The following is a 26,207-nucleotide window of genomic DNA, read 5'->3' as shown; positions in this document are numbered from 1 at the left end:
CACTCTGTATCTACTGGATACAAAGCATCATTCAGGGTGCTTTCATATCCATCAAACTATATCTAGGTGTGTGTATATTCATTTTACCTTCGACTTTTTAATTAAGATTTAATTAGCTCTAAAAACATTTTGGAACACCAGGTATCTGAGCACATTTTTTGTTTAATACTAGGATTTTGAATTTTATGTCTAGGTGAACACATGCAAAACTTTGTATAGTATCTTCTATTGTCTTAATTTATTCTTATGACTTAAACATGTTTAACTTTGTTTCCTATCAAATTGCTTTTATTTAATATTGGTTTGAAGATTTGGTTAGTGAAACCAAAATAATAACTATTTTTTTGTGGTTTCTGTAGTGACTACCTCTACCTGGAAATTTGTTGCTACGTTACTAATAAATAAAGTAATATTTTCAATGGAAGACATAGGTCAGATTTAAATTTCCAGAAAAATCTTAAATTACAGCTATTTGGGATGGGAAGTAATGTTTGTATTTATGAGCTTAAAAATAGGCATAGATTAGTATCTGCAGTCAGCCTGCAGATAAAATCACAGTGACTGAGTTTTGACCAAGAGGAAAGTGGAATTTTATGAGTAGTTTTAAAAGTTGACAGATTAAAAAAAAAATTGATGCATTTATTACACCTGTGATTCATAAAACTTCATTGTGATTATTACTATCTACCTTAAGATCTAAAACATTTTTTTATAGGAAATTAAAGGGGTTTTTTTGGCTCCATGTTATATGTCTAATCAGTAATACATTTTTTAAAAATATGAGGTCATTTTAAAGCAAAAGGGCATTTTTGAAAGCTTTTATCAGAATTATTTTCTAAATGGAGTCAGGCTTAGGAGACAAACTTTTTATAGACTAAGAAAACAACTAATTTTTGGACAATTATATGTTTATTTTTTAATCTGCATAGTGAAATTAGTTTCCCTTTCTAAAGTTGTTACTTTAATTAGTGGTGATTGTACACTAATGAGAGATCTTGAAGCAGAATTTTTAAGCATTTTTATTAGACTTGGGACACTAATCACATTTTTTGCTTACAAGGCATTTTTTTTTCTTTCTCAAAACTGGATTCATGTTTTGCAAATCTGTTAAAATTATATAACTACTTTTATTTTTTTGTACTTGTACTTGCTTTTCTTTAAATGCTTTCACTTTATTAGAAACTTTTCTTTAAGTGAAATGATTGGGAGCCGGAGATGTGGGTTGTGATCTTACTCCTGCCAGCAGTTAACCTGCAGGTTACCTCCGGCAAGTCATGGAATTTCTGTGGGACCCAGTTATATCATTCATGAAATAAGTGAATTAATAATTTTTCTGATCTGAAAATCTGATTTGAACTAGAAATAGCAATACATTGTCTCTAAGAGTTTAACTCTTTCCTTTTGGAGGTTTATTATCCAAACAAAAAATAGATGTAGAAAAATCATGCAGATTTTAAAATTTTATGAATGCTTTTGATAGTGCCATTGTTAGTTTGTAGTATGATTTTTCCTTGCAAGGATGAAGATTTTTGAGATACCAACCACATTGTAGACTACCTCTTTATGCTATAATTAGTATGTTTTTCCAGTATGGTTTAAGTATTAGGTTTTATACGTTATTGGTCATCTTAAACCCAGGAATGAATAGGAACTGTGAGTAGGAGTTACTTATGTATGTATCTTAAGCATGCATCTATTTAGAGCATGCTGATTAATGTGAAAGTTAAGGTATAAAACCTAGGAGACAAGTTTTAGCAAAAAATAATATAGCACTTTAAATGTTTTTGAATCAAGGATTCCCATTCTATATTAAAGATAATACAGTACTTTTCACAACTTAACCAGTATAATTTGGAGTGGAGTGTGGCATATGAAGTAAATGTTGCAGCGTTTCCATTTCCTTTTTTAGTAGAGTATCAATGAAATAGTAAGCTTAACTTGGTAGCCTCTAAAACAAGACTTTAATATACCATAATCATGACAAATAAAATGTTAGGTGTGAAGGCAGTAGTCCATGCTGAAGAGCTAAAGTGGACTTACTTGGTACTTGCATCATTATTTTTTAAAGTGAGACATTTACAAACATTTTAAAATGAAATAAGTACCTGTTAAAATCTTAATACCCTTGAATTGGCATTAAGTAAAAAGGGATGGATTATCTTTTCCTTAACTGCACAGTGGTGTTTTAGATGATTGTTATGGGGCAGAATAATAAGTAAGGCAGGAGTCTGTTTCCCAGTCTGTGAAATGGACTAATACTAGCTCCTACTTTGTAAGATTCTGTGAGTGATAATAGATGAGGACAAATCAAATACTAAGTAAGGGTTTGTGTTTGCTATTACTAGAACTTTAGTTGTAGTAAAATTTGTTCCAGTTATAGCTTTCTAATCTATTAAAATTTAAGAAAAATATTTTTATTTCAGAAACAAGTATGCATAAGTTTCTGAACATAAACAGCTACAGTATAAAAAAGGCCACTTTGAAACTTCTAAAAATACTATTAGTGTAACTACTTTTAGATTCAAGAATAAAATAAAGCCTAAGATATAAAGAAAAAATATAGTAAGTGCCCAAAATAAATAATTTTTAAAGCATGTTGGATAGTCCTGGCCGGTTTCGCTCAGCGGTTAGAGCGTTGGCCTGCGGTCCAGAGAGAGCCGGGTTTGGTTCCCACTAAGGGCATGTACCTCGGTTGCAGTTTGTCTCCGGCTCTGGTTGGGTCGTGCGGGTGGCAGCCACTCTATGTGTCCCTTTCACGTCGATGTTTCTCTCTCTGTCTCTCCTTCCACTCTATCTGAACAAAAAATGGAAAAAATGTCCTCAGGTGAGGATAAAAAAAAAAGCATGTTGGATAGATACCTAGAAAACTTTTGATGATCTGTATAGTGATTCTAACTATGACTATTTTTGTGGAATAATTAACATTAAGAAGTATTTGAGTGGTTGAAATATCCAGAATTGATTACAGGATATACGAAGCTTTTTTCTTTTGGTAATGATCAGGTGACATTTAGGAATATGTGAAGAGAACTTGGCTCTTCTATCCAGAGATTTGTGTAATTTAAAACCATCACAATAGTTTGTATTTTTGAAATTTGTCAGAGTATTTTGTCTTGTTTTGCCAGTCTGGCTTAATGATATATATGTGTTTTTAATTAAAGAGTTTAATAAATACTTTAAAAATTAATTCTGAAGTGAATATTAGGTTAACTAAATCCCACGAATGTCAATTTTTCATTCCACTTAGAATTTCTTTATCAGATAGATAACTAGAAACTCCACCTCTCACCTACTGCAGCCATACTTTCCCCCAAGTTTGTGGTTATCTTTCATGTCACTACAGACTTGTAGCAAATAACATTGTGTTTATCCAATGTATTCAGGACAAGTAATACTAATCAGGTTAATTTTATTCTTGTTAGTGGCTTCCTCATATAAATTTAGAATTCATAGAAATGTCTGTAATACTATGCAAAGGGACAGTTACACTAAACATACCCATTTAGAATCACTTCCTATTTTAATGTACTTTTAATTAACTTCAAGAAAGTCATTAAGACGAGTGTATTAGAAGAAAATTATTAGCAGTAAAGTTTTTAGGATATTTAAGTTGCTTTCATAATTACATCTAATGTGGTAAAAGTTATTATATAATGGGAACCAAATTAAAATTTTTATAAATAAATTTAAAATATATAAAGATGATGTTTCTGTTTGTTTGTGAAATGAGTAATTTGTGAAAATTAATAAATTATTTTTTATTAAATATTTTACTGAGCATATGCAATATAGAGTGTACCCACCCACACACACAAAAGCAACATTTTTGGAGTTCAGGGATCACATAAGGAAAAGGATGATTGGATAAGTTTTGATACTAAGAAAAATTAGGTAGCAACATGGTCTGATACAGCTTCTGCTTAAGTTAGTAATTCAGATTGTAAGAGAAATAAGATTTGTAGGATGAGGCTTAGGTTATTAAAAGTAGCATGAATGGTGACAGCCTTCTGCAAAGGGAGCACATACAGAATCCACGTATTCTGAACTCCAGATGAGATGACCTGTTGTCATGGTAGCATGACCCATTTGGTCTCTGTCATGGATAAATAACACACATAGTTCATCTTCTCAGAGGTTATAATGTAAGTGCAAGAAATATTTACCTTTGCTTGTGTTACTTGGTTCTGGTTTAGTTTGGGGGTGTGGAAATAATCAATTTGGGGCAACTTGGAGAAATGCAATTTTTTGAAACAACTTTATTGCCATCGTATGTGGGGTGTTAGTTATTTTGAGTGCAGTGCTTGAAAGTGAAACATTATAAAAATGAAACTGGTTGTTCTCTTAAGAGTATTTGCTTTGGCATCTTAAGCATAAACAGTTTAAGAACTTTCTATCTTTAAATTAATAGACAGTAACTTTTCAAAAAGAATTATAGATTTGAATTTTAAATTACTAAGTAAATGTTTTAAAGAGGCTTTCTTATTGCACAAATTTTGGTTGGTAAATATGCCTTGATTTAAAAACAAAATGTCAAAATGTATTGTTTTAATTAGTTAAATTTTGTTGTGTTTCAAATTAATTTTTATAGAGCATCCTTTGGTATGAGGAAACCTCAATTCTGGATAGAGGTTTTTTTTTTTAGCTGAACATAGATTGTGATGAATAAAATTTGGAAGAACAGTATTGCATTTTCTTTCAATGACACATTTGTTTGATAATTGTATTGATCATACTAATTGAATTATTTAAACAAATTCTTAAGCAGTTGACTAAATTAGGAATATACAACAGTCTTTCAAGCTTGTTTATTCACAGTTAATTAAGAGCAAATAGACCACCAAGAATAATTTTGACACCTAATAAGATTGTACATTATTTTTATTATACTTCTAGTTATAAAGAAATTGTAGGCATGTAAGAGTCCTTCTGAGAGTAGTTACCCGGCTTAGAAGGTTTGATTGGAAAATGGTTATATGGGTTCTAGTAAGTTTATAATCATGAAGCCTGTGTGACATTGGGGGTTGGGGGATACTAAAGTTTTCAGAAGGACACTGTAATGTAATAAAAATAACAGTTAACTTGAAATCAGGAGATCTGGGTTTGATTATTGTTTGTCCTACTTTCTACATGTATGACCTTGGGCAAACTGTGTAACCTTTGGACTTCAGTTTTCTTTACCTGTGACATGGGGATAATACTTAACCTTACTTGTTTGTGTAGATCCATAAATTTGGAGAATACTTGACACAAAGTATTCCATATATTTGTCTATATGAAGATGCTATTAGTAAAAGTACTCAGAGAAAAGGTAAAACTTGCTTTAAACTGTATATATATAACTTAACACATACTTTGTATAATGGTAAGAGATTTATAATTATAACTTTAGAAGTTTTGAGACATTTAAGGGCTGGGTTTTAATAATAGGCTTATAAAGTGATTAAATAGCAAATAGGTTTTTAAATTTTTTATTTAATTTATATTTAATCCTTACCTGAGGATATGTTTTTTTGTTTTCTTATTTTTACTGATTTCTAGAGAGAGAGGAAGGGGGAGAGAGAGACAGAGAAACATTGATGTCAGAGAGAAACATCAATCAGTTGTTTCCCGTATGCACCTCGAGTCAGAAATGTCAACTGGCTGCCTCCAGTACGTGCCCCGACGGGATCAAACCTGCAACCTCCTAGGTATGTGCCCTGACTGGGAATTGAACCCAGAACCCTTTGATGTACAAAAGACACTCCAGCCAACTAAGCCACCCAGCCAGTGCTAAGCTGACCTTTTAGTACTCAGAACTAGAGTAGAGAGCAAAAGTGACTAGCCTTTCAGATCTGAAAAAAATGTGAGAAAATAGATGAGACAGTATCAAAAACTGACTTTTTAAGAAAGAATCAAGTTTTCTAGAAATGAAGAGCCTAGTCCAATCAGATCATACTAGTGGTAATCATTAGGTGGATCATTTTTTCATAGAGATGTCTTAATTATGTGCTAGACAAAGGACTGGCATTTAGGTTCTCACAGGTAGATCAAATAATGGGATTAATATGTTGATCTAGTTTCATTTGGAAAAAGGGTTCTTAAAAAGATAACCAATTTTTTCCCGTTTAGGCCTAGATTTTTTTCAACATGAAATGTCAACATGTAGTATGTAATAGAGTATAATTAAAGCAACAGCCACCTCTTATGTTAGGTATGTACTGTGATTACTTCCCAAGGTGGTGACTCTTACAGTCCTAATCTTATAGATGAGGACATTGAGGCTTGAAATACATTCTTTTCCCCATGCTCAGTTTGGAAGCTTAAACCTAGATGGTTGGACTTTAGAGCCTTTAATCAAACTACTGACCTTTTCTTTAAAAATCGATTACAGAAGTTCTTAATGACAGTATATCTGGAAGAATGCAGTGTCTTCCAGGTTCTTTATATTCTCTTTTCACAGATAACACCTACATTTTAACAATACTTTCCATTGATAATGAGAAAATTTTCTTGGCTGGAGGGCACAGCTATTTATATGAAGTAGCATACAAAGCAGAAGCAGATTAGTTTAGCCAAAGATGTAGTAGAATGAACCACTCAAAAAGCTGTTTCTTTTCTTGGCCCTTCCTTGCTACAATTAAATTTTTTAAAATGTTTTTATTGATTTTTTATTTTTTTAGGGAGGGAGAGATAGAAACATGGATGTGAGAAACATCGGCTGCCTCCTGCATGACTCCTACTGGGGATCAAGCCCCACTCATGTGCCCTGACCAGGAATTGAACCAGGACCTCTCAGTCCATGGGACAATGCTCAAACCACTGAGCCCCACCAGCCGCGCTACAATTTATATTTTTGGAAGATAGTCCTATTGTTTGAATTATAATTGATAATCCTAGAAATATTTTATATATGCACTCTGAGAAAGGAGTGCAACAGATTTATATTTGGGCCAAGATGGAGAAGGCATGAGCAGAGTTGCCTTTGTTTTACAGAATTGTATTACCCCTGCTGCCTGAAAAGTTATTAGAACGAAGTTACTGGAACCCTGCTGCCTGAAAAGTTACTTTAGGTCTGGATGGGTAAATTATGGCTCATGTGGGCAAACTGTGCAGACCTGTTTTTGCAAGGCTCCTGAGCTAAAGTTAATACTTTTTAAAATAATTTTTATATATATACATATATGTACAGTCGTCCCTCGCCACTTCGCGCTTCAACTTTCGCGGCTTCACTCGTGTTTCTTTCAAATACTAAGTATATAAATACAGAGCCCTACTTTGCAGAAATTCATTTATCACGGTGTGCGCCCGCACACACACACACAATGACTGATGGGGGTCCCCAAAGACTCAAATATTTACCATCTGACTACAGAATATGTTTGCTGACCTCTTCTTTAGGTAATGTAACAGATTTACAAAAAGGATAGCTTTGTTTAATTCAGGTTTTAGTGATGAGTTATAGACAGTTAACCAAAGATTGTTATTATATCAAGTGATTCTCAATTGGTATTGGAGGTGGCAGCAGGAATATGAGAAGTTTGAAAAAGGCTCTGACTAGTCCACTGGTCTAGGAGTGAATCTCAGTGAGGTGACATCAGGAGTTGCATACATAAAACAGGCTCTTGTATCTTAGTGGGGAAGGAGATGAAATATTTATCAAAAAGGGCATGGATTTTAAAAAGTGGAACACTAATAAATATGCATTTTAAAAATTCTTATTTATTTATTTATTTACTTATTTATTTTTATTCTCACCCGAGGACATTTTTGCATTTATCTTAAGATAGAGCGGGAGGGGGAGAGAGAGGAAGAGAGAGAGAGAGAAACATCCATGTGAGAGAGATACATCAACTGGTTGTCACCCACATGACCCCAACCAGGGTTGGGGACAAACTGCAACCGAGGAATGGGCCCTTAGTGGGAACTGAATCCAGGCCTCTTTGGTCCCTGAGGCCGACGTTCTAACCGCTGAGCCAAACTGGCCAGGGCAAAAAAATTCTTATTTTTTAATCAAATTTTACAGTGTTAACCCTTTAGTGTAATCTACTTATACCTCTCTTCTAACTTTATATTTTAAATTTTTTCCACATATAAGAGGGATCTTTTTTTTTTTTTTTGGTTCTTTTATTCCTTTTTATTGAATTTATTGGGTGAAACTGGTCAAAAAAAGTATACAGGCTTCAGGTGCCCAGTTCTACAACTCATCTGTATTGTGTGTTCACCACCCCAAGTCAAATTCCCGTACATCACCATTTATCGCCCCCTTCTACCTCCCCCCACCCACCTGTCCCCGGCAATCACCACAATGTGTCCCTGTTTGTGATTTTTTTTTTCTTTTTTTGCTTAATCCCTCCACTGCCTCTGCTACCACCCAGCATCTCCTGCCCCTCCCCCACCACAGCTGTCAGCCTGCTCTCCGAATCTATTTTGCTTGTTAGTTCATTTTGTTCATTAGATTCCACATATGAGTGAAATCATATGGTACTTGGCTTTCTCTGACTGGTTTATTTCTCTTAACATGACGCTTTCCAGTCCATCCATGCTGTCTCAGAGGGTAAGATTTTCTTCTTTTTTACAGCTGAGTAGTAGTCCATTGTGTAAACGTACTACCGCTTTTTTATCCACTCAGCTACAGATGGATACTTGGGCTGCTTCCAAATCTTGGCTACTGTAAATAACACTGCAGTGAACATAGGGGTGCATATGGTCTTTGGAATTAGTGATTTAGGTTTCTTCAGATAAATTCCCAGTAGTCGAATTGCTGGGTCATAGGGCAGTTCCATTTTTAAATTTTTTGAGGTAACTCTACACTGTTTTCTACAGTGGCTGTACCAGTCTGCATTCCCACCAACAGAGCACTAAGTTCCCTTTTCTCCACATCCTCGCCAATACTTGTTTGTTGATTTGTTAATGACAGACATTATGACAGGTGTGAGGTGATATCTTATGGCGGTTTTAATTTGCATTTCTCTAATGATAAGTGACATTGAGCATCTTTTCATATTTCTATTGGCCATCTCTATGTCCTCTTTGGAGAAGTGTCTATTCAGGTCTTTAGCCTATTTTTAAATTGGATTTTTGGGAGTTGTTTGGTGTCAAGTTATTTAAGCTCTTCATAAATTTTGGATATCAACCCCTTACCATATATATCATTGGCAAATGTGTTCTCCCATTCAGTGGGTTATCTTTTCATTTTGTTGATGGTTTCCTTTGCTGAACAAAACCTTTTTAGTTTAACGTAGTCCCATTTGTTTGTTTTTTCTTTTGTTTCCCTTGACTGGGGAGACATATCAGAAAAAAATATGACTATACAAAATATCTAAGATTTTACTGCCTATGTTTTCTTCCTAGGATTTTCATGGGTTTAAGTCTAACATTTGAGTCTAATCCATTTTGAGTTTATTCTTGTGTATGGTGTAAGAAAATGGTTTAGTTTCATTTTTTGCATGTATCTCTGAAACTTGGCAACATCATTTCCCACATTATATGCTTTTGACTCCTTTGTCAAATATTAATTTACTGTAAAGGCTCTCTATTTTGTCCATTGATCTATATTTCTGTTTTTATGCCAGTACCATGCTGTTCTGATTACTGTGGTCCTATAGTATACTTTTATATCAGGTAGTGTAATTCCCCCAACTTTGTTCTTCTTTCCTAAGATTGCTATGGTTCTTCAGGGTCTTTTGTGGTTTCATACAAATTTTTGGAATATTTGTTCTAGTTCTGTGAAGTATGCCATTGGTATCTTGATAGGAAGTGCTTTGAATCTATAGATTTGTTTTGGGTAATGTGGATATTTTAATGATGTTAATTTTTCCTATTCATGAACTAATTTGTATCTTCTTCAATTTCTTTGTTCAGTGTCTTATAATTTTCCAAGTACAGGTCTTTTATCTCCTTGGTTAAATTATTCCTATGCACCTTTTTTTTTTTTTTTTGGTTGTTGCACTAGTAAATGGGATTGTTTTCTTAGTTTTTCTAATAGTTCAGTCATTATTATTTTTTCTCACCCGAGGACATTTTTTCATTTTTTGTTCAGATAGAGTGGGAGGCAAGGAGGGAGAGAGAGAGAGAGAAACATCAACATGAAAGGGACACATCAAGTGGTTGCTACCTGCATGACCCAACCAGGCCTGGGGACAAACTGCAATCGAGGTACGTGCCCTTAGCAGGAACTGAACCCAGGTCTCTCCGGGCCACAGGCTGAAGCTCCAACCGTGAGTCAAACCTGCCAGGGCCATTATTGGTTTTTAAAATGCAAATTATTTCTGGATAGTTATTTTGTATTCTGCTACTTTACTGAATTCATTAATCAGTTCTAGTAGTTTTTTTGGTGGAATCTTTAGGTTTCTCTATATACAGTATCATGTCATCTGCATATAATGACAGTTTTACTTCTTCTTTTCTAATTTAGATGCCTTTTATATGTTTTTTGTCTGATTGCTTGGCTAGGATTTCTAATACTATGTTGAATAAGAGTGTTGAAAGTGGACATTCTTGCCCTGGCTGGTTTGGCTCAGCGGTTAGAGCGTCAGCCTGCGGTCCTGAGAGACCCGGGTTCGGTTCTGCTAAGGGCATGTACCTCGGTTGCAGTTAGTCCCCGGCCCTGGTTGGGTTGTGCGGGTGGCAACTACTCAATGTGTCCCTTTCATGTCGATGTTTCTCTCTCTCTCTCTCTCTCTCTCCCTCCCTCCCACTCTATCTGAACAAAATATCAAAAAAATGTCCTCAGGTGAGGATAAAAAAAAAAAAAGAAAAGTAGACATTCTTGTCTTGTTCCTGATTTTAAGGGAAACACTTGCAGTTTTTGCCCATTAAATATGATGTTTGCTGAGGGTTTGTCATATATGGCCTTTATTACGTTGAGATATGTTCCCTATATTCCCACTTTGGTGAGAGTTTTTATCATAAATGGGTGCTGGATTTTATCAAATGCTTTTTTCTTCATCTATTGATGTGATCATGTGATTTTTATCCTTCATTTTGTTCATGTGGTGTATCACATTGATTTGTGGATATTGTATCAATTTTGTATCCGTGGAATAAATCTCACTTGATCATGGTGTATGATCTTTTTAATGTATTGCCGAATTCAGTATGCTGATATTTTATTGAGGATTGTAGCATGGTCATCAGGGATACGGACCTATAATTTTCTTTCTTTGTAGTCTCTTTATCTGGTTTTGGAATTAGGATAATGCTGGCCTTGTAAAAAGAAAAGTCTTGGGAGACTTCCCTCCTCTTCAGTATTGGAGTAGTTTGAGAAGGTTAGCTCTTAGTTCCTCTTTAACTCTGGTAAAATTTGCTTGAAATCATGTGGTCCAGGACTTTTTGTTTGTTGGGAATTTTTTTATTACTGCTTCATTTTCACTAGTTGTAATCTGTTTATTCAGATTCTCTGATTCTTACTCATTCTGTTTTGAAAGATTGTATGTTTGTAGAAATTTATCCATTTATTCCAGATTGTTCCATATGTTGGCATATAGTTCATAATTTTTTTTTTTTTGCAATCCTTGGTCTTGGTATTTCTTTGGTGTCACTTGTTACTTCTCTTTCATGTCTGATTTTATTTGGTCCTTTCTCTTTTTTTTCTTGATGAGTCTGGTTAAAGGCTTGTCAATATTATTAATCTATTGTTTTTTTTTTTACTCAAATTTCATTTATTTCTGCCCTAATCTTTATTATTTTCTTTCTTCTCTCACTTTGGGCTTTGTTGTTTTTCTAGTTCCTATAAGAATAAAGTTAGATTATTTGAGATTTTTCTTGTTTCTTGAGATAGCCCTGTAATGCCATGAATTTTCCTCTTAGGATTGTTTTCACTATGCCCCATAGATTCGTGTTGTGTGTTCTCATTTTCATTTGTTTCAAGGTATCTTTTGATTTCTTCTTTGATCTCTGTGTTAACTTAATCATTGTTTAGTAACATGTTATTTAGCCTCCCTGTCTTTTATTTTTTTATTTTTTTTCCTGTGAATAATTTCTGCTTTCATACCATTATAGTCAGAGAAGATGCTTGATATGATTGCAGTTGTCTTAAATTTATTGAGACTTGTTTTGTGTCCTAACATGTGGTCAATCCTAGCAAATGTTTCTTGTGCACTTGAAAAGAATGCATCTTCTTCTGTTTTGGGGTGAGATGCTCTGAAGATATCAATTAAATCCATTTGATCTTATGTGTCATTTAAGGCCACCATTTTCTGGTTGATTTTCTGTGTGGTAGATACATCATTGATGTCAGTGGGTGTTAAAATCTCCTACTTCGACTGCATTACTGTCATTGTCTCCCTTTATGTTCATAAATATTGGCATTACATATTTAGGTGCTTCTATGTTGGGTGCATATATGTTTATAAGGGTTATATCCTCTTGTTGGATTACTTCCTTTAACATTATGTAGTGTCCTTCTTTGTTTCTTGCTATAACCTTTGTTTTAAAGTCTATTTTGTCATATATAAAGATTGTTACCCCAGCTTTTTTTCCCTTTTCATTTCCATGAAATGTCTTTTTCCATTTCTTTACTTTTAGTCTGTGTCTGTCTTTAGTTCTAAGGTGGGTCTCTTGTAGACAGCATTTGTATAGGTCTTGTTTTCTTATCCTTTCAGCTACCCTCTATGTCTTTTGATTGGAGCATTTAAGCCATTTACATTTAAAGTAATTATTTATTGCTTTTTTGCATTTATTAAATGCAGGTATGCATTTATTGCTATTTTAATTTTTATTTATTATTATTATTTTAAACACTCACCCAAGGACGTGCTTATTGATTTTATAGAGAGAGGAAGGGAGAGAAAGATAACTTGATGTGAGAGAAAAACATTGATCGATTGCCTTCCTGTGTGCCCCTTCAACCTAGGTATGTAGTGTGTGTCCTGACCAGGATTCAAACCTGCAATCTTTCTGTGTATGGGACAATGCTACAACCAACAGAGCCACACCACCTAGGGTGCCATTTTATTCTTTTAACTATATTCCCCTGTTTTCTTCTTAAAGGAGGCCCTTTAACAAGGTTTGGTGGAAACAGACTCCTTGAACTTTTGTTTTGTCTGGGATGCTCTTTATTTCTCCTTCCATTTTAAATGATGCCTTGCCTGGTATAATATTCTTGGTTGTAGGCCCTGGTTTTTCATCACTTTGAATATTTCATGCCAGTCACTTCTGGTCTGAAACGTTTCTGTTGAGAATTTAGCTGCCAGACTTAAGTAGATACTGTATCAACCTTGGTACAATATTGTACCAACCTTGAGTTCCCTTGTGGATAACTGTCTTTCTCTTGCAGCTTTTCTGATTCTCTCATTGTCTTTAACCTTTGCCTTTTAAATTATTATTTGTCTCGGTGTGGGTCCATCGTGTTTGGGACTCTGTGGTTCCTGCACTTGTGTGTCTTTTTCCTTTAGGTTAGGGGAGTTTTTGATCATTATTTCTTCAAATAGGTTCTCGATCCCTTGCTCTCTCTCTTCTCCTTCTGGTACTGCTATGATGTGGATGTTGTTATGATTTATGTTGTCCCAAAGGTCCCTTACACTATCATCAGTTTATTAAATTATTTTTTCTTACTGCTGCTCTGGTTGGGTGTTTTTTCCTTCCTAAACTTCCAAATTGCTGATTTGATCCTCTGCTTCATCCAACCTACTGTTTATTACTTACAGTGTATTCTTTTTTTTTTTTTTTAATCCTCACCGGAGGACATTTTTCCATTTTTTGTACAGATAGAGTGGGAGGGAGAGAGAGGAAGAGAGAGAGAGAGGGAAACATCGAGTGGCTGCCACCCGCACGACCAACCAGGGCCGGGGACAAACTGCAACCGAGGTACATGCCCTTAGCGGGAACCAAACCCGGGTCTCTCTGGACCGCAGGCGGATGCTCTGACTGCTAAGCCAAACCGCCCAGGGCACTGACAGTGTATTCTTTATTTCAGATTTGGGTTCTTCATTTCTTACTGGTCTATTTTTTTATGGTTTCTGTGTCTTTTTTATGCTGTTGTGTATCCTTATAACCATTACTTTGAACTCTATAACTGATAAATTGCTTGCTTCCATTTCATTTAGTTCTTTTTCTGGAGATTTCGCCTTTCTTTTGTTTGGGGCCTGTGTTTTGTTTGTTTCTTGGTTGGTTGGTTGGTTGGTTGGTTTGTTAATCCTCACCCAAGGGTATTTTTCCATTGGTGTTTGGGTAGAATGGAGAAGGGGTGGAGAAAGAAACATTGATGTGAGAGAGACACATCTATCTGATTGTCTGCTGCATGACCCCAACTCGGGCTGGGGATCGAACCTACAACTCAGGTACGTACAGTTGACCAGGAATTGAACCCATGACCCCTCAGTTCTGTGGGTCAGTGTTCTAACTGCTGAGCCAAACTGTCCAGGGCTGGGGCCTGTTTTTTTAATCTTCCCATTTTGGCTGCCTCTTTGTGTTTGTTTCTGTGTATTAGATAAATCTGTTTTAACTCTCAGTCTTGATGGGTGGCCTTATGTAGTAATGTACTGTAGGGTCCAGTGGTGCATTCTACTTGATCACCTGACCTAGGTACTCCAGGAATGTCTCTTGTGTTGGGTTATGTGATCCCTCCTGGTGTAATTGAGTCTTGATTGCTATTGGTCTTTGCATGCATGGGATCTACCCTCAGGCTGACTGACTGACAGATTCATCTGCAACTATGGCTTGGGAGCTGCTATGCAGGTACCAGCCACATGAAGAGGAATTCCCCTCAGCAGGGTTTGGTGCCTGCCACGATCTCCCTTTGGATATGCTGCTTGAGAAGCTTATTGAATTCTGCTCTGATGTTGTCTGAAGCTGGCCACTGGGTGTGTTGATTCTGTGGTCTTGGGAGGCCAATGTAAGATTCTTTCTGTGACTTGCCCTCGGCCACTTTTTTGGAGCTACAAGTAATCCAAGGTTTGTGTCTGCCTTTACTTGCCCTGGGTATGCACCAAGGCAGGCTTATATGAGCACCCAGCTTGAGGGAGGTCAGCAAAAGTCCCAAGACACCCTGAAATCCACCTCACCTGCTTGTTAGGTTCATTTACTGAAAGATCCTCTGATGGTACTCTCAGCAGGACATAGCGCTACAGGATGGGGCAAGAGGGAGTTTAGAGGGTGGGTATAATTTTTCCCCAGGCTGATGCCGCACAGAGGGGAGTGCTCCAGCCAAGAATGATGGCGTCTGCAGTATGGAAGAATGACTCAACACAGGGTTCCTGGCCTCTGTCTATTCAACTTGCTCACTCGAACCACAAACCCCATACTCCTCACATGACTCGTCTGCTTTGCCCTCCTCAGCTATAGATTAGGGTGAATGGCTGTGCTTTGTCCCTTTTAGAGGATGTTTCTGTCTCTAGCACACTCCTGTCTCTCCCTGGTGGACAGAAGCCCTGTTACTTTTCACAGCCATATGTTATGTGGGTGTCTTTCTGGCTCTGATGCTCTGGGCTGGGGAGCCATTTTGCAGTTTCGATCCCATGATTCTCAGGGAGAAACCCCTGCAACTGAGACATCCCTCCAGAACTCCAGCTGCCTTCTGTGGGAGCAGGGCTAGTCCTTCTCATGTCTCTGCCTTTCCTACCAGTCTTAATGTGGCTTCTGTAAATTCTTGGTTATAAGACTTATCTTAAGCCAGTCTTCAGTTGATTATTCCAGATGATTGTTCTATAATTGAGTTGTAATTTCAGTTAGGTCCTGGGAGGAGGTGAGTGTAGCCTTCCACCTACTTTGCTGCCATCTTGAATCTCCATTAAGAGTTTAAAATTTTAATCTTAGTAATGTACAAAAGTAGGGTTGATCACATTGATTTCCTCTAGCCACTTTGAGAGAGAGTATATAGTGTTGTAATAGTTTTATCTTTTACATGTGTCCTTAGATTTTTAAGTGTTCATCTTTACCTATAGGAATTTATGCTTCATTGTTTTAGTAGTGAGAATGAACTTTAAAACATTTCTTTTTGTGGCTCAGTTTAATGTCATTTGAAAACTATATAAAATGTCTCTTTTATAGCTTGCTTGCACACCGAGATATACATATATTTGAAGCAGTGGGTTCTTTGGGTCTGGGCAGTATGAATATGGGCTCTGGAGTTAGACTGCCTTGGTTTGACTCCTCATCTCTACCATCCACTAAATGTGTGTGACCTTTCATGGTTGTTTTATTTTGCACCATAATTTCTTTATTAATGAAAATAATAACAGTACATACCTCTTAGGATTGTTAATATAATTAACTGAGCTGTTACGTGTAAAACTTACCACACTTAACCCAAGGACTAGCATTTAGTGTGCAGTCATTATGTGTTAGCTTTGAAAGTGTTACTAATATTTACCACACTTAACTTTATAATTTGGTCATAGTTTTTTATGTGTTGAATATCTAAAGAGCTTGAAAGCAGCTCTAGTCATGGAAAATAATGGGTATATTAGAACTGAGGATGTCGTTATGTTTTGTTTTCTTCCAAATAATAATGTATAAATAGCCCAGCTGGTGTGGCTCAGTGGTTGAGCATTGACCCTTTTACCAAGAGGTCACCGGTTTGATTCCCGGTCAGGGCATATACCCAGGTTGTGGGTCCAGTCCCCAGTGGGGGGCATGCAGGAGGGGGCCAAATGATGTTCTCACTCATCCATGTTTCTATCTCTCTCTCTTTCTCCCTTCCTCCCACTCTAAAATCAATAAAGAAAAAAACAAATAATAGTGTATAAATAATTACTGAGAATCCAAATATAGATATTTTGGATAAGGGATTTTATTAGAATAGCAATTCAAGTCTTTTCTTTTAGTTATTTACTAGTATAAATATATAACATAATAGTTTATTCAAATCAAAAAGCTTACTAAAGATAGGGGTTCTTAACTAATTTGAAAAATTATATATGTATAGCCATAAGTGAGCTATTTCAGTTGTTTTAAATTTGTTTTTACATTTTAAATATTGACCATAGTGACATAGATTAATAATCTTTAAGAATAATGTTTAGAAAAACACAGTAGCAAAAGGCAATATTTATTTATTTATTTATCTATTTATTTATTTTCCTCACCCGAGGACATTTTTCCATATTTTGTTCAGATAGAGTGGGGGGGGAGAGACATCAACGTTAAAGGGACACATCGAGTGGTCACCACCCGCATGACCCAACCAGGGCTGGGGACAAAATTCAACTGAGGTACGTGCTCTTAGTGGGAACCGAGCCCAGGTTTCTCTGGACTGCAGGCTGACGCTCTAACCACTGAGCAAACACGGCCAGGGCTTATTTATTTTGAAATAAGTACTGTGTGTGACACAGTTGGGACCAAATGGAGACACGATCCCTGTTTTCTTATAGTTTGTGGTGAATTTGTGAAGAAAAGCGTTAAGTCATTACACTTGAAAATGTATAATCATAAACTGATACATGGCTTAAGGAAAAGTCACTGAGTGTATGCACCCAAGATAATACACATAGGCTACATATGGGAAAGGAAAACAAATGAAGTTGCATTGGTGGAAAGAGCTGAAGCACATAGAAGAGTTGTGTAGGCAAGGGATGTGGGGAAATGATTGCATCACATGGGAAAAACCTGACAGAAGAGAGTGTAGGGTAAAGAACCTGAAAGAAAATGGGTGGGTCTAAATGTAGAAATTGAGGACTGGGGGTGTAGGGCTGGGAATGTGCCAAGTAAAGCAGAGAATTAGGAATGAACCAGAAATGCATTTCAAAGTTTGTACAACATGTAAAAGATTTGAATCTCCTAAGAAAAGGGAAAGCCTCTGGTGTGATTTTAAGTAGGAGTGGCTTGACCAGATACATATTTTGGAAAGAGCATTCATTCTAAGGCAAATAGAGACTAGATTTGAATGAGGTAGAGAACATGAGTGGATGTGGGAAAAATGGGAGTTTATTGCAAAGATGATTTGAAATTGGGCTGTTATTGTGGTGAAAGAGAGGTAGTTGTATTTAAGAATAGGAAAGAAAAATCAGTTGAACTTGGTGAAACTGCTTGGATATTGGGAATGAGGTGGGAGGAAGGAATGGGCAGTGTAAAAAAAAATGGCATCTTGGTTTGAGACTGGGTATACGGTGTTGCCATTTTGGAGAGTTTGGACATGAGGATTATGAGTTTATTCTTACATATGAGTTGAAGCTTTGGGATCCAAAGAAAGATGTCTTTTAAGATAAAAGTTTGATATGCATAAGGATTAACCAAGGAGGGATTATAGAGTATGAAGAAAAAAGGTCCTGGAACTGATTTCCAGGATCTCAGACCCAGACCATAAGGAACTTAACTATTTAATGGTTAGATAGAAGATAAGTCAGTGTTTCTGTACATTTTCATGTGTTCATTTATCTAATAATTTATTAAGCCCTCACTATAAGTACTGAGTTTAGGTACTGGGTTGATAGGTAAACAAGATCTAATTTTCATGTCTTAGGCAGGACATGGACCAATAAATTGGCAATTTTAGTATGGTGCCAGAGGTCTTAAAAACACCCAAAATAAGGTAAGATTGTGGTAGGACCTATATAAGTGCTTTTTGCAGGGGAGGGGGAGAGAATCATAACTATCATTAGATTCCTACTGAGGTCTAGGTATTATTAAGGACAATTAATACAATATAAGTACTACAAAGTGTTGGGGTGGGTTGCGTAAAAGAACATTTGGGAAGGAGGAGTATGTAATGTGTGAAGGAAACAAAAAGAAAGGGCAGCAGTGATGTAACAGGTCATGTAAGACAGTAAGGCATAGACTGAGACATGAAAGAGGATGACAGTGGATTTGGTTGGGTAAAGAATATATTTTAATTACAGGGATCAGCTTGTATAAAGTCTTGAAAGCCAGAAAGCACCTTTGCCTGTGTGGCTCAGTTTGGCATTGTCTGGTGTACTGAAAGGTCGCCAGTTCGATTCCCAGTCAGAGCACATGCCCAGGTTATGGGCTTAATCCTCAGTTGGGGGCTTGCAAGAGGAAGCCTTATTTATATATGTTTCTCTCTCTCCCTCTCTCCCTCCCTCTCCCTCTTCTTTCCTCTCTCTCAAAATCAATTAAAACAAACAAACAAAACAAAAAAACAAAAGCCAGAAAGCATGAGGCGTTTAAGAACTGAAAGTGTCTTTTGTAACTTTAAAATGTAAGTTGATTTTGAAAAATTATAGCATACTAAATCATCAATGAAAAATTTAGTTAGGCCCTGGCCGGTTTGGCTCAGCGGTTAGAGCGTTGGCCTGCGGTCCTGAGAGACCCGGGTTCGGTTCCCGCTAGGGGCGCGTACCTCGGTTGCAGTTTGTCCCCGGCCCTGGTTGGTTGTGCGGGTGGCAGCCACTCGATGTGTTCCTTTCACATTGATGTTTCTCTCTCTCTCTCTGTTCTTCTCTCTCTCTCCCACTCTACCTGAACAAAAAATGGAAAAATGTCCTTGGGTGAGGATTAAAAAAAAAAAAGAAAGAAAGAAAGAAAAATTTAGTTAGAAAAAGTGGATTCATAATATTTTATTAAAAGATGAAATTCTGCAAGAAGGATTTTCAGTTTTGTTACCTGAAATGTATTTTGCAAGAAGGTCTAACACAGGAAGGAATTTTGATCAATTTAAAGAAGTTATGTTAGAATAATTATTATACAAGTTTAGAACTGGACAGGACCTTATATTTCAGACATTTTTTTTTTAAATGTTATTTTAAGCAAAAAAGAAAAGTATAAACATAATTGCAAAAATTCTTATTTTGATATATTTTCTGTTAAATGCTTTTTCTAGTTAGCTAATCATACTGAAGCAGATATTTGAGAAAGTATTTTTTGAGTCAAGATGATATTAGGGAAAAAGGGAACCTGTTGCTAATGAGTTTGGGATATTGTGAATTAAACAAAATTAGATAGTTTTATCTCAAGATTTTTTAGAGGCTTTAATGTGATTGAGCTTTGTGAATCTCAAAAACAGATGTAGTATGTGCAATTAGTATTAGAACCTCTTTTTCAGAAGTATTCATTCTATCAGTACTTAGCATCTACTGTATGTCATACTCTGTACAGTTTTAAATTATCCTATCAAAGTGTGACAGTTTGGTTCCATATTGTCTCCATGACATGCGTGTATTATGAGGGAAAGTAAAATAAGTTCCTTTTAATTAGCTTCCGCTTAGAAGGACAAATATTAGCTAAGTTTTTAGAAATACCTAATTCATGGTCTTCAGCAGTTAGAGAATTGCATACTACAAGATTGAATGAAATGATTTAACTCCTCACTTCTTCCCCAAATCAATCTTATATGGATTCATAGTAAAATTGCCATTACTGAATGAACTTGAGTAGCAATTCTCAAATTTCTTGGTCTCAGAATCTGCTTACATGAATAAAAATTATTGAAGTTTCTTTGTTTATGTGGATTATAATTTCATGTTTTATTTAAATCTTATAAATTCATTTCATATTAATATAAGTAACTTTTTAAATATAATTATTTTTCAAAACAAACTTGTGAGAATAATTTTGTTGTCTTACATTTTGGGAACATTTAATGTCTGGTTTAATAGAGACAGATTCTTACCTGCTTCTGCATTCATTCTGTTGTAACATGATATGTCATGTGGCCTCTGTAAACACCATACACTCATGAGAAAAATGAATGAAAAACCAAATAATGTCTTAGTATTTGTAATTTTTGCCTAAGGAACTCTCAGTGGTTCCCAGAACATACTTTGAGAACAGCTGAACTAAAGTGTTATTTAGGTACTACAGTGAGAAATTTTTAGTAACTTAACCTAAATATAAAGTGATAAAATAGTATACTTTATTTTCTCTAATTCTCTTTAGATTATTATGCAAATATTGCCTATTTACTAAAAACACTGTAGGATAATATATTTTCAGATGATAGCATAATTTAAGCAGTGTTTTGAAGTTGTTCCAAAAGTGCTCAAACTTTCTTATAGGTAGTTTTATTTTATGGTCAAAATATGTTTAAATTAATAGTTAGAATTTGGCCTTTTTGTTAGGTTTTAGATAAATCAGCATAATGTTCTTAAGTGTTTTTTTTTGTTTTTTTTTTTTTATCCTCACCCGAGGACATTTTTGCATTTTTTTGTTGTTGTTGTTCAGACAGAGTGGGAGGGAGAGAGAGGAAGGGAGAGAGAGGGAAACATCGATGTGAAGGGACACATCGAGTGGCTGCCACCCACACAACCAACCAGGGCCGGGAACAAACTGCAACCGAGGTACGCGCCCTTAGCGGGAACCGAACCCGGGTCTCTCTGTACCGCAGGCCGACGCTCTAACCGCTGAGCCAAACCGGCCAGGGCTCTATAAGTGTTTTTAAATTTTGTGATAAAAATGTGAACTATCAAGTTTATTTAATCCTCAATTATTCTGGAGATATTTATTCTTAATAACGTCAAATATATAAAACATTTTCTGTATTTTATAGTTTGATTTTTTTGAAGTTTTTGAAAATTAAAATGTTAAGCTGAAACATACCATTTTGGGTTTTTAATGCTTTATATTTTTTCATCGTTCAATATTTGCACTGACTAGCACCTGTTAATTTATAACTCACTATATTTAGGTTCCATTAGTTCTTTCTTTTCCTCCTTCATGGATAAATGATGGTTGGGGTAGCTATTCTGTTCTGTGAGTCAAATGATTTTACAGAGTAAACATGAACTTTTCTCCCAAGTAAAATGAAATGTTGATTAACTAGACATATTACTTTATTTTTAAAGTGTATTTATTTACTATAAAGAATTATATCTCTTTATTTAGCAGATATTTTTTGTCTTTTATATAACAGGTGAAGTATTACAGACATTTAGCACCTGATCACTTGCTGCAAATATGTCATCGATTAGGACCTCTTCTTGAACAAGAAATTCCACAAAGTGTTCCTGGAGTACAAACTTTATTAGGAGCTGGAAGACAGTCCTTGCTACGCACAAACAAAAGTATGAAAATTTTCTAATAGCATTTAGACATTATTTTTCTTATTTTTTTGTCCTTAATGTCCTATCTTTGTATCTATAAAAATATTGTGTTTTAATAGGCTGCAAGCATGTTGTTTGGAAAGGATCTGCTCTGGCAGCATTGCATTGTGGAAGACCACCCGAGTCACCAATTAACTATGGTAGCCCACCCAGCATTGGTGAGTTAAGTTCATTTCTAAGTTGATAATCCTTTTGGTAAAGAGCTTTTAAAAATAAAGATGTTTTTTAGTTACTGTGAAATCAGAGAATTTCATCTTGTGTACATTAGCATTCAAAGAGGAAAAAGCTATCAGATTTTTTCTTATATTGATCTTAATAATGAAGTCATAATAACATGTAATTATGGATTGTGTATGTTATATCTAATTTAGGCTAATTAGTTAGTTCATGGATATTTTATTTTTACAAAGAACTGTTTACTATAGCTATTTTCAACCACTCAGTACCTGACTATTTAGTCAGGGGCACTAACCTTTTTTTCCTTAGATTGTCAAATAAAAAAATGACAACAGCCAAAACAATAGCCATCTGGTGTGAATGCCCTGTCTTGGACTATAAATATATAGGTCATTTAATAGAGTTGCATCTTATTAGTTATGTCACATAATAAGGTTGTATCTGATTTGTTAATTCTCGGTACCAGAAATACTTATACACAAATATAGAACCTGATTTTTTATTTTTATTTTATTTATTTATTTTGTTCTCACCGGAGGACATTTTTGCATTTATCTTCAGATAGAGCAGGAGGGAGAGAGAGAGGAAAAGAGAGTGAGAAACATTGATGTGAGAGAGATATCGAGTGGTGGCCACCGACCCGACCCCAGCTGGGGCCAGGGACAAACTGCAACAGAGGTACGTTCCCTTAGCGGAAACCAAACCCAGGATTCTCTGGTCCATAGGCTGACGCTCTAACTCCTGAGCCAAACCAGCCAGGGCAGAACGTGATTTTTTTAAAACGTCACTTTGGAGCAAAGAGGGTATGTAATTATTATTATTATTATTATTACTATTTTGTAAATCAAAATTATATTTATTTTTTGTCAGATCAGGAAAACAAAATTTTTTTTGGTGTGCCGCAGGATTTTAGTAATAGTTTGTGTGTGCCATGAGATGAAAAAGGTTGGAAATTACATGGACTCCTACACATCATTCTAACTAGCCTCTTTGTTTCTGATATCTTTTCCGTCTCTCCCTTCCAGGTCATACTGTATAACACTGCCATATTAACCTTATTTAATTTTACTTTAGCTATGTTGCTCTCTGATCAAGGTAGTATAAAGAGGTCATTTAAGATATTTTAATAGTGGTATACTTCCTTTATCACCAGGTCTAAATTTGTGAATTTCAGAGACTTCATATTTTATCATAGCCTCTTCTTTCACCCCCATCTTCCTGCCTAGCCAGGAGTTATTCTCCTTTCTTCCATCTATCCAAATCCTACTTTTTTTTTCCTTTTCTAGATACTTACTATACTAATAATCAGTATTAGTTTTGCATAATTTTGTTTTATGTTTATATACTCTATCTTTTTCCATGGTTTACTTTGTCTTTTGTATCCTTTTATTTTTCATATCTCTTAAAAATAGTATAGAAGTAGCTTTTAAAAAATACAATATTGACAGTCTTTGTGTTTAATCTGGGACATTTTGTCCTTTAATTACTGATATATTTGTGTTAAATTCTAAATATTGCTACTGGAAAGTGATCTCTTTTTCTCTGGTTGCTTTTGAGATTTTCTTGTTGGTTTTCTGCAGTTTGTGCCTTGTCGATTCTTTTAAATTTATCTTGTTTGCAATTTATTAGGCTTAAATCTATAATGTCTTTTATTGCATTGGGAAATTCTCAGTCATTATCATTTAATATATCTTTGCTGCTCATTCTCTCTCCTCTGGGACTCCAGTTTGAACAGATGCTAGACTTTTTTACTTTTCTGTTACCCTTCTTTTTAATCATGCATGAGTTTTTTGAACATATGATTGCCCTGGTTAAATAATTATTTCTATATATGATCTTACTATAATGCACAACTATTAAAGAAAACAAAGGCTCTGAGACACTAGAGTATATTTGGACTTAGAAAATTAAACTGAGGGTAGAATAGTTTTCTTGAAAGAAATGGAAAGTAAAATATAATCGGAGCTTCCCCTATAGGGAAAGTTTATTCTCTCTTTGAAAACTTCACTTCCATGTAATAAAGGAAATATGTTATGTTGTTGTTTGAATACCTTGTCAAGCAGCCCTGTGGTAGGCAATTAAAGTGCAGGAATGGTTGATAGTAAATAACTTTCCTATTAATATTTGCTATGTGAGTAATTACTATATGCCAGGCCGTATTCTAGTATTTTTCCTTTTAAAACCTTAAATGGCCTATAGGAGGAACTGTTACTATTTTACAGAGAAAGAAATTGAGGCATGGAAAGTTTTGTCAACTTGACTAAGTTTACACAATTAGTGAGTCATGAAGCCAGACTGACTTCGTTATACTATGCCTTAGTCTCAATAAACTAAACTCCCAAATAGTAACCTTTGGCTACTCAAGAAAATTGGTATTGGTCATATATGCTCAGAGCAGTAAATTTTGTTGACATAAATATAGGGACTGTAAATATGACAAAAATATCTTGAGTTTTGTGTTATAACAGAAAAATGTATCTAGTACATTCAGGTTACAGAATTATTACCAAGCAGGTAAATGGACCTTTCTGAAAGATTTTATTATATTTTTAGGGTTTATTAAAATTTTTTCCTTCTATTTATATTGTCAGGAAAATAAACTAGTTCTTTATATTAAAAAACAAAAAACAAACCTGTACTAGAAGGCCTGCCAATTTTACCTACTTTTATATATATTTTTTGAAATTTCTCAGGAAAAGCTCGATTGTCTAACCACTATGCTGTACACCTGAAAGTAATACAAAATAAAATATTGAATGTAAACTGTAATTTAAAAATATAAAAAATAAAAACAGAAAAGCAGGACTAATCAAAATGACTCTCTGTTATAGTCTTAGTTTACTGTCATATCTTGTTTGTTTACCTTGGTGACAATATTGAATATCTTTTCCTAGAAAATTATGAATATGATGATAATGCAAAGAAAAAATGTAAGCTTTTTGCCATAATAAGTTTGCAGTTTGCCTGTGTAGTAATACGGTATCAAGTTATCACAGAATATGGGGCACAAAACATTTTTTAAAAATACGAACTTTTGTAGTACTAACTTATTTCTTTTGTTGGTTACTCTGCCATTTTCCGCCTGGCTACCTTTCAAGATTTTCTTTGCTTCTTTCTTGGCCAGTGTGGTATTACTAAGTATCAGTGGAAGAAACAAACCTTAACATTTTAGCTTTTCTTAAAATATAGATTTAAATGTTTAATATAGATTCACATATTTAAATTTGAATACCTGTGGGATGTAGGGTGCTTTTTGTTATATAAGCTTTTAATTTTGGAATAAGAAATCATTTACCGAAAAGTTGCACAGGTTGTTCAAAGAGCTCCTGTTTATCCCTTACTTAGTTTATCCTAATGTTATATAATTTGGTACATTTCTCAAAACTACTAAACCAACATTAGTACAGTATAATTAAGCACTAGTCCGTACTCTGTCTCACCAAATTTTTCCACTGATTACTTTTTCTTGTGCCAGGATTTTCAGTCCGAGATACCATACTGCACTTAGGGTTTATTCATTTTCACTGAACTTCTTTCTGTAAGTCAGATGATCATTTAAGATCATTGTGGTAATAAATTGGATTTTCTTTTCTGAGCTTTATTTCAAACTGTATGGACCTCTATATTTAGATACATCACATTTGTCTCATACTTCAAAATGTCTAAAGTACAGCTTTTGGCCCTCTGAAACTTGTTATTCTAAGTTGAAGACTCATTTTATTTTAGACTTCTTATTAGTTTCTTGTGTGCATTTAGTAAATAAGATCTATATATTCTCTTCTAGTCTTTTGAATCAGTTTTCCATTACCATGGCCACAGCAACATTTCAGGCCTTGGTACTTAATGGCAGGAGAAGCTCTAAATCATTCATTCACTTACCAAGTAAATATGTAGTCCCTACCTTATATTGGCAGTGGTCTATGATATATATATGTTTTTGGAGTTGCTGGATAAATAAGGACATAGTCTATGTTCTGGAACGTATAGGCTGCCTGATTCTCTGCCTCCAGTTTTATTCCTATACCATAGTACTTAGCTCTACCAGGGTTTCTAAATTAGGGTTTCTTAACCTTAAAACTGTTTACATTTTGGGCCAGATACTTCTTTGTTCTGTGCATT

At 35.1% G+C, this 26,207-nt stretch overlaps 1 protein-coding gene across 6 annotated transcripts in view; it reads left to right on the top strand.

The window, feature by feature from the left end:
- Nucleotides 1–26,207, top strand: part of LOC118621189 (pleckstrin homology domain interacting protein) — a 145,533-nt gene that overhangs the window by 2,942 nt on the left and 116,384 nt on the right. For all 6 annotated transcript variants that reach the window (XR_004957647.1, XM_036248522.1, XM_036248524.1 and 3 more), the window contains exons 5-6: nucleotides 21,722–21,872; nucleotides 21,971–22,069. Coding sequence is in view for 5 of the 6 variants with exons in the window: in XM_036248522.1 (XP_036104415.1) it covers nucleotides 21,722–21,872; nucleotides 21,971–22,069 (250 nt within the window). In the remaining variant the exon portion in view is untranslated. The remainder of the gene's footprint in view (nucleotides 1–21,721; nucleotides 21,873–21,970; nucleotides 22,070–26,207) is intronic.

This window comes from Molossus molossus, unplaced genomic scaffold (genome assembly GCF_014108415.1).
Source record: "Molossus molossus isolate mMolMol1 unplaced genomic scaffold, mMolMol1.p scaffold_m16_p_8, whole genome shotgun sequence".
Lineage (NCBI taxonomy): Eukaryota > Metazoa > Chordata > Mammalia > Chiroptera > Molossidae > Molossus > Molossus molossus.
This window is presented reverse-complemented; position numbering and strand designations above follow the sequence as displayed.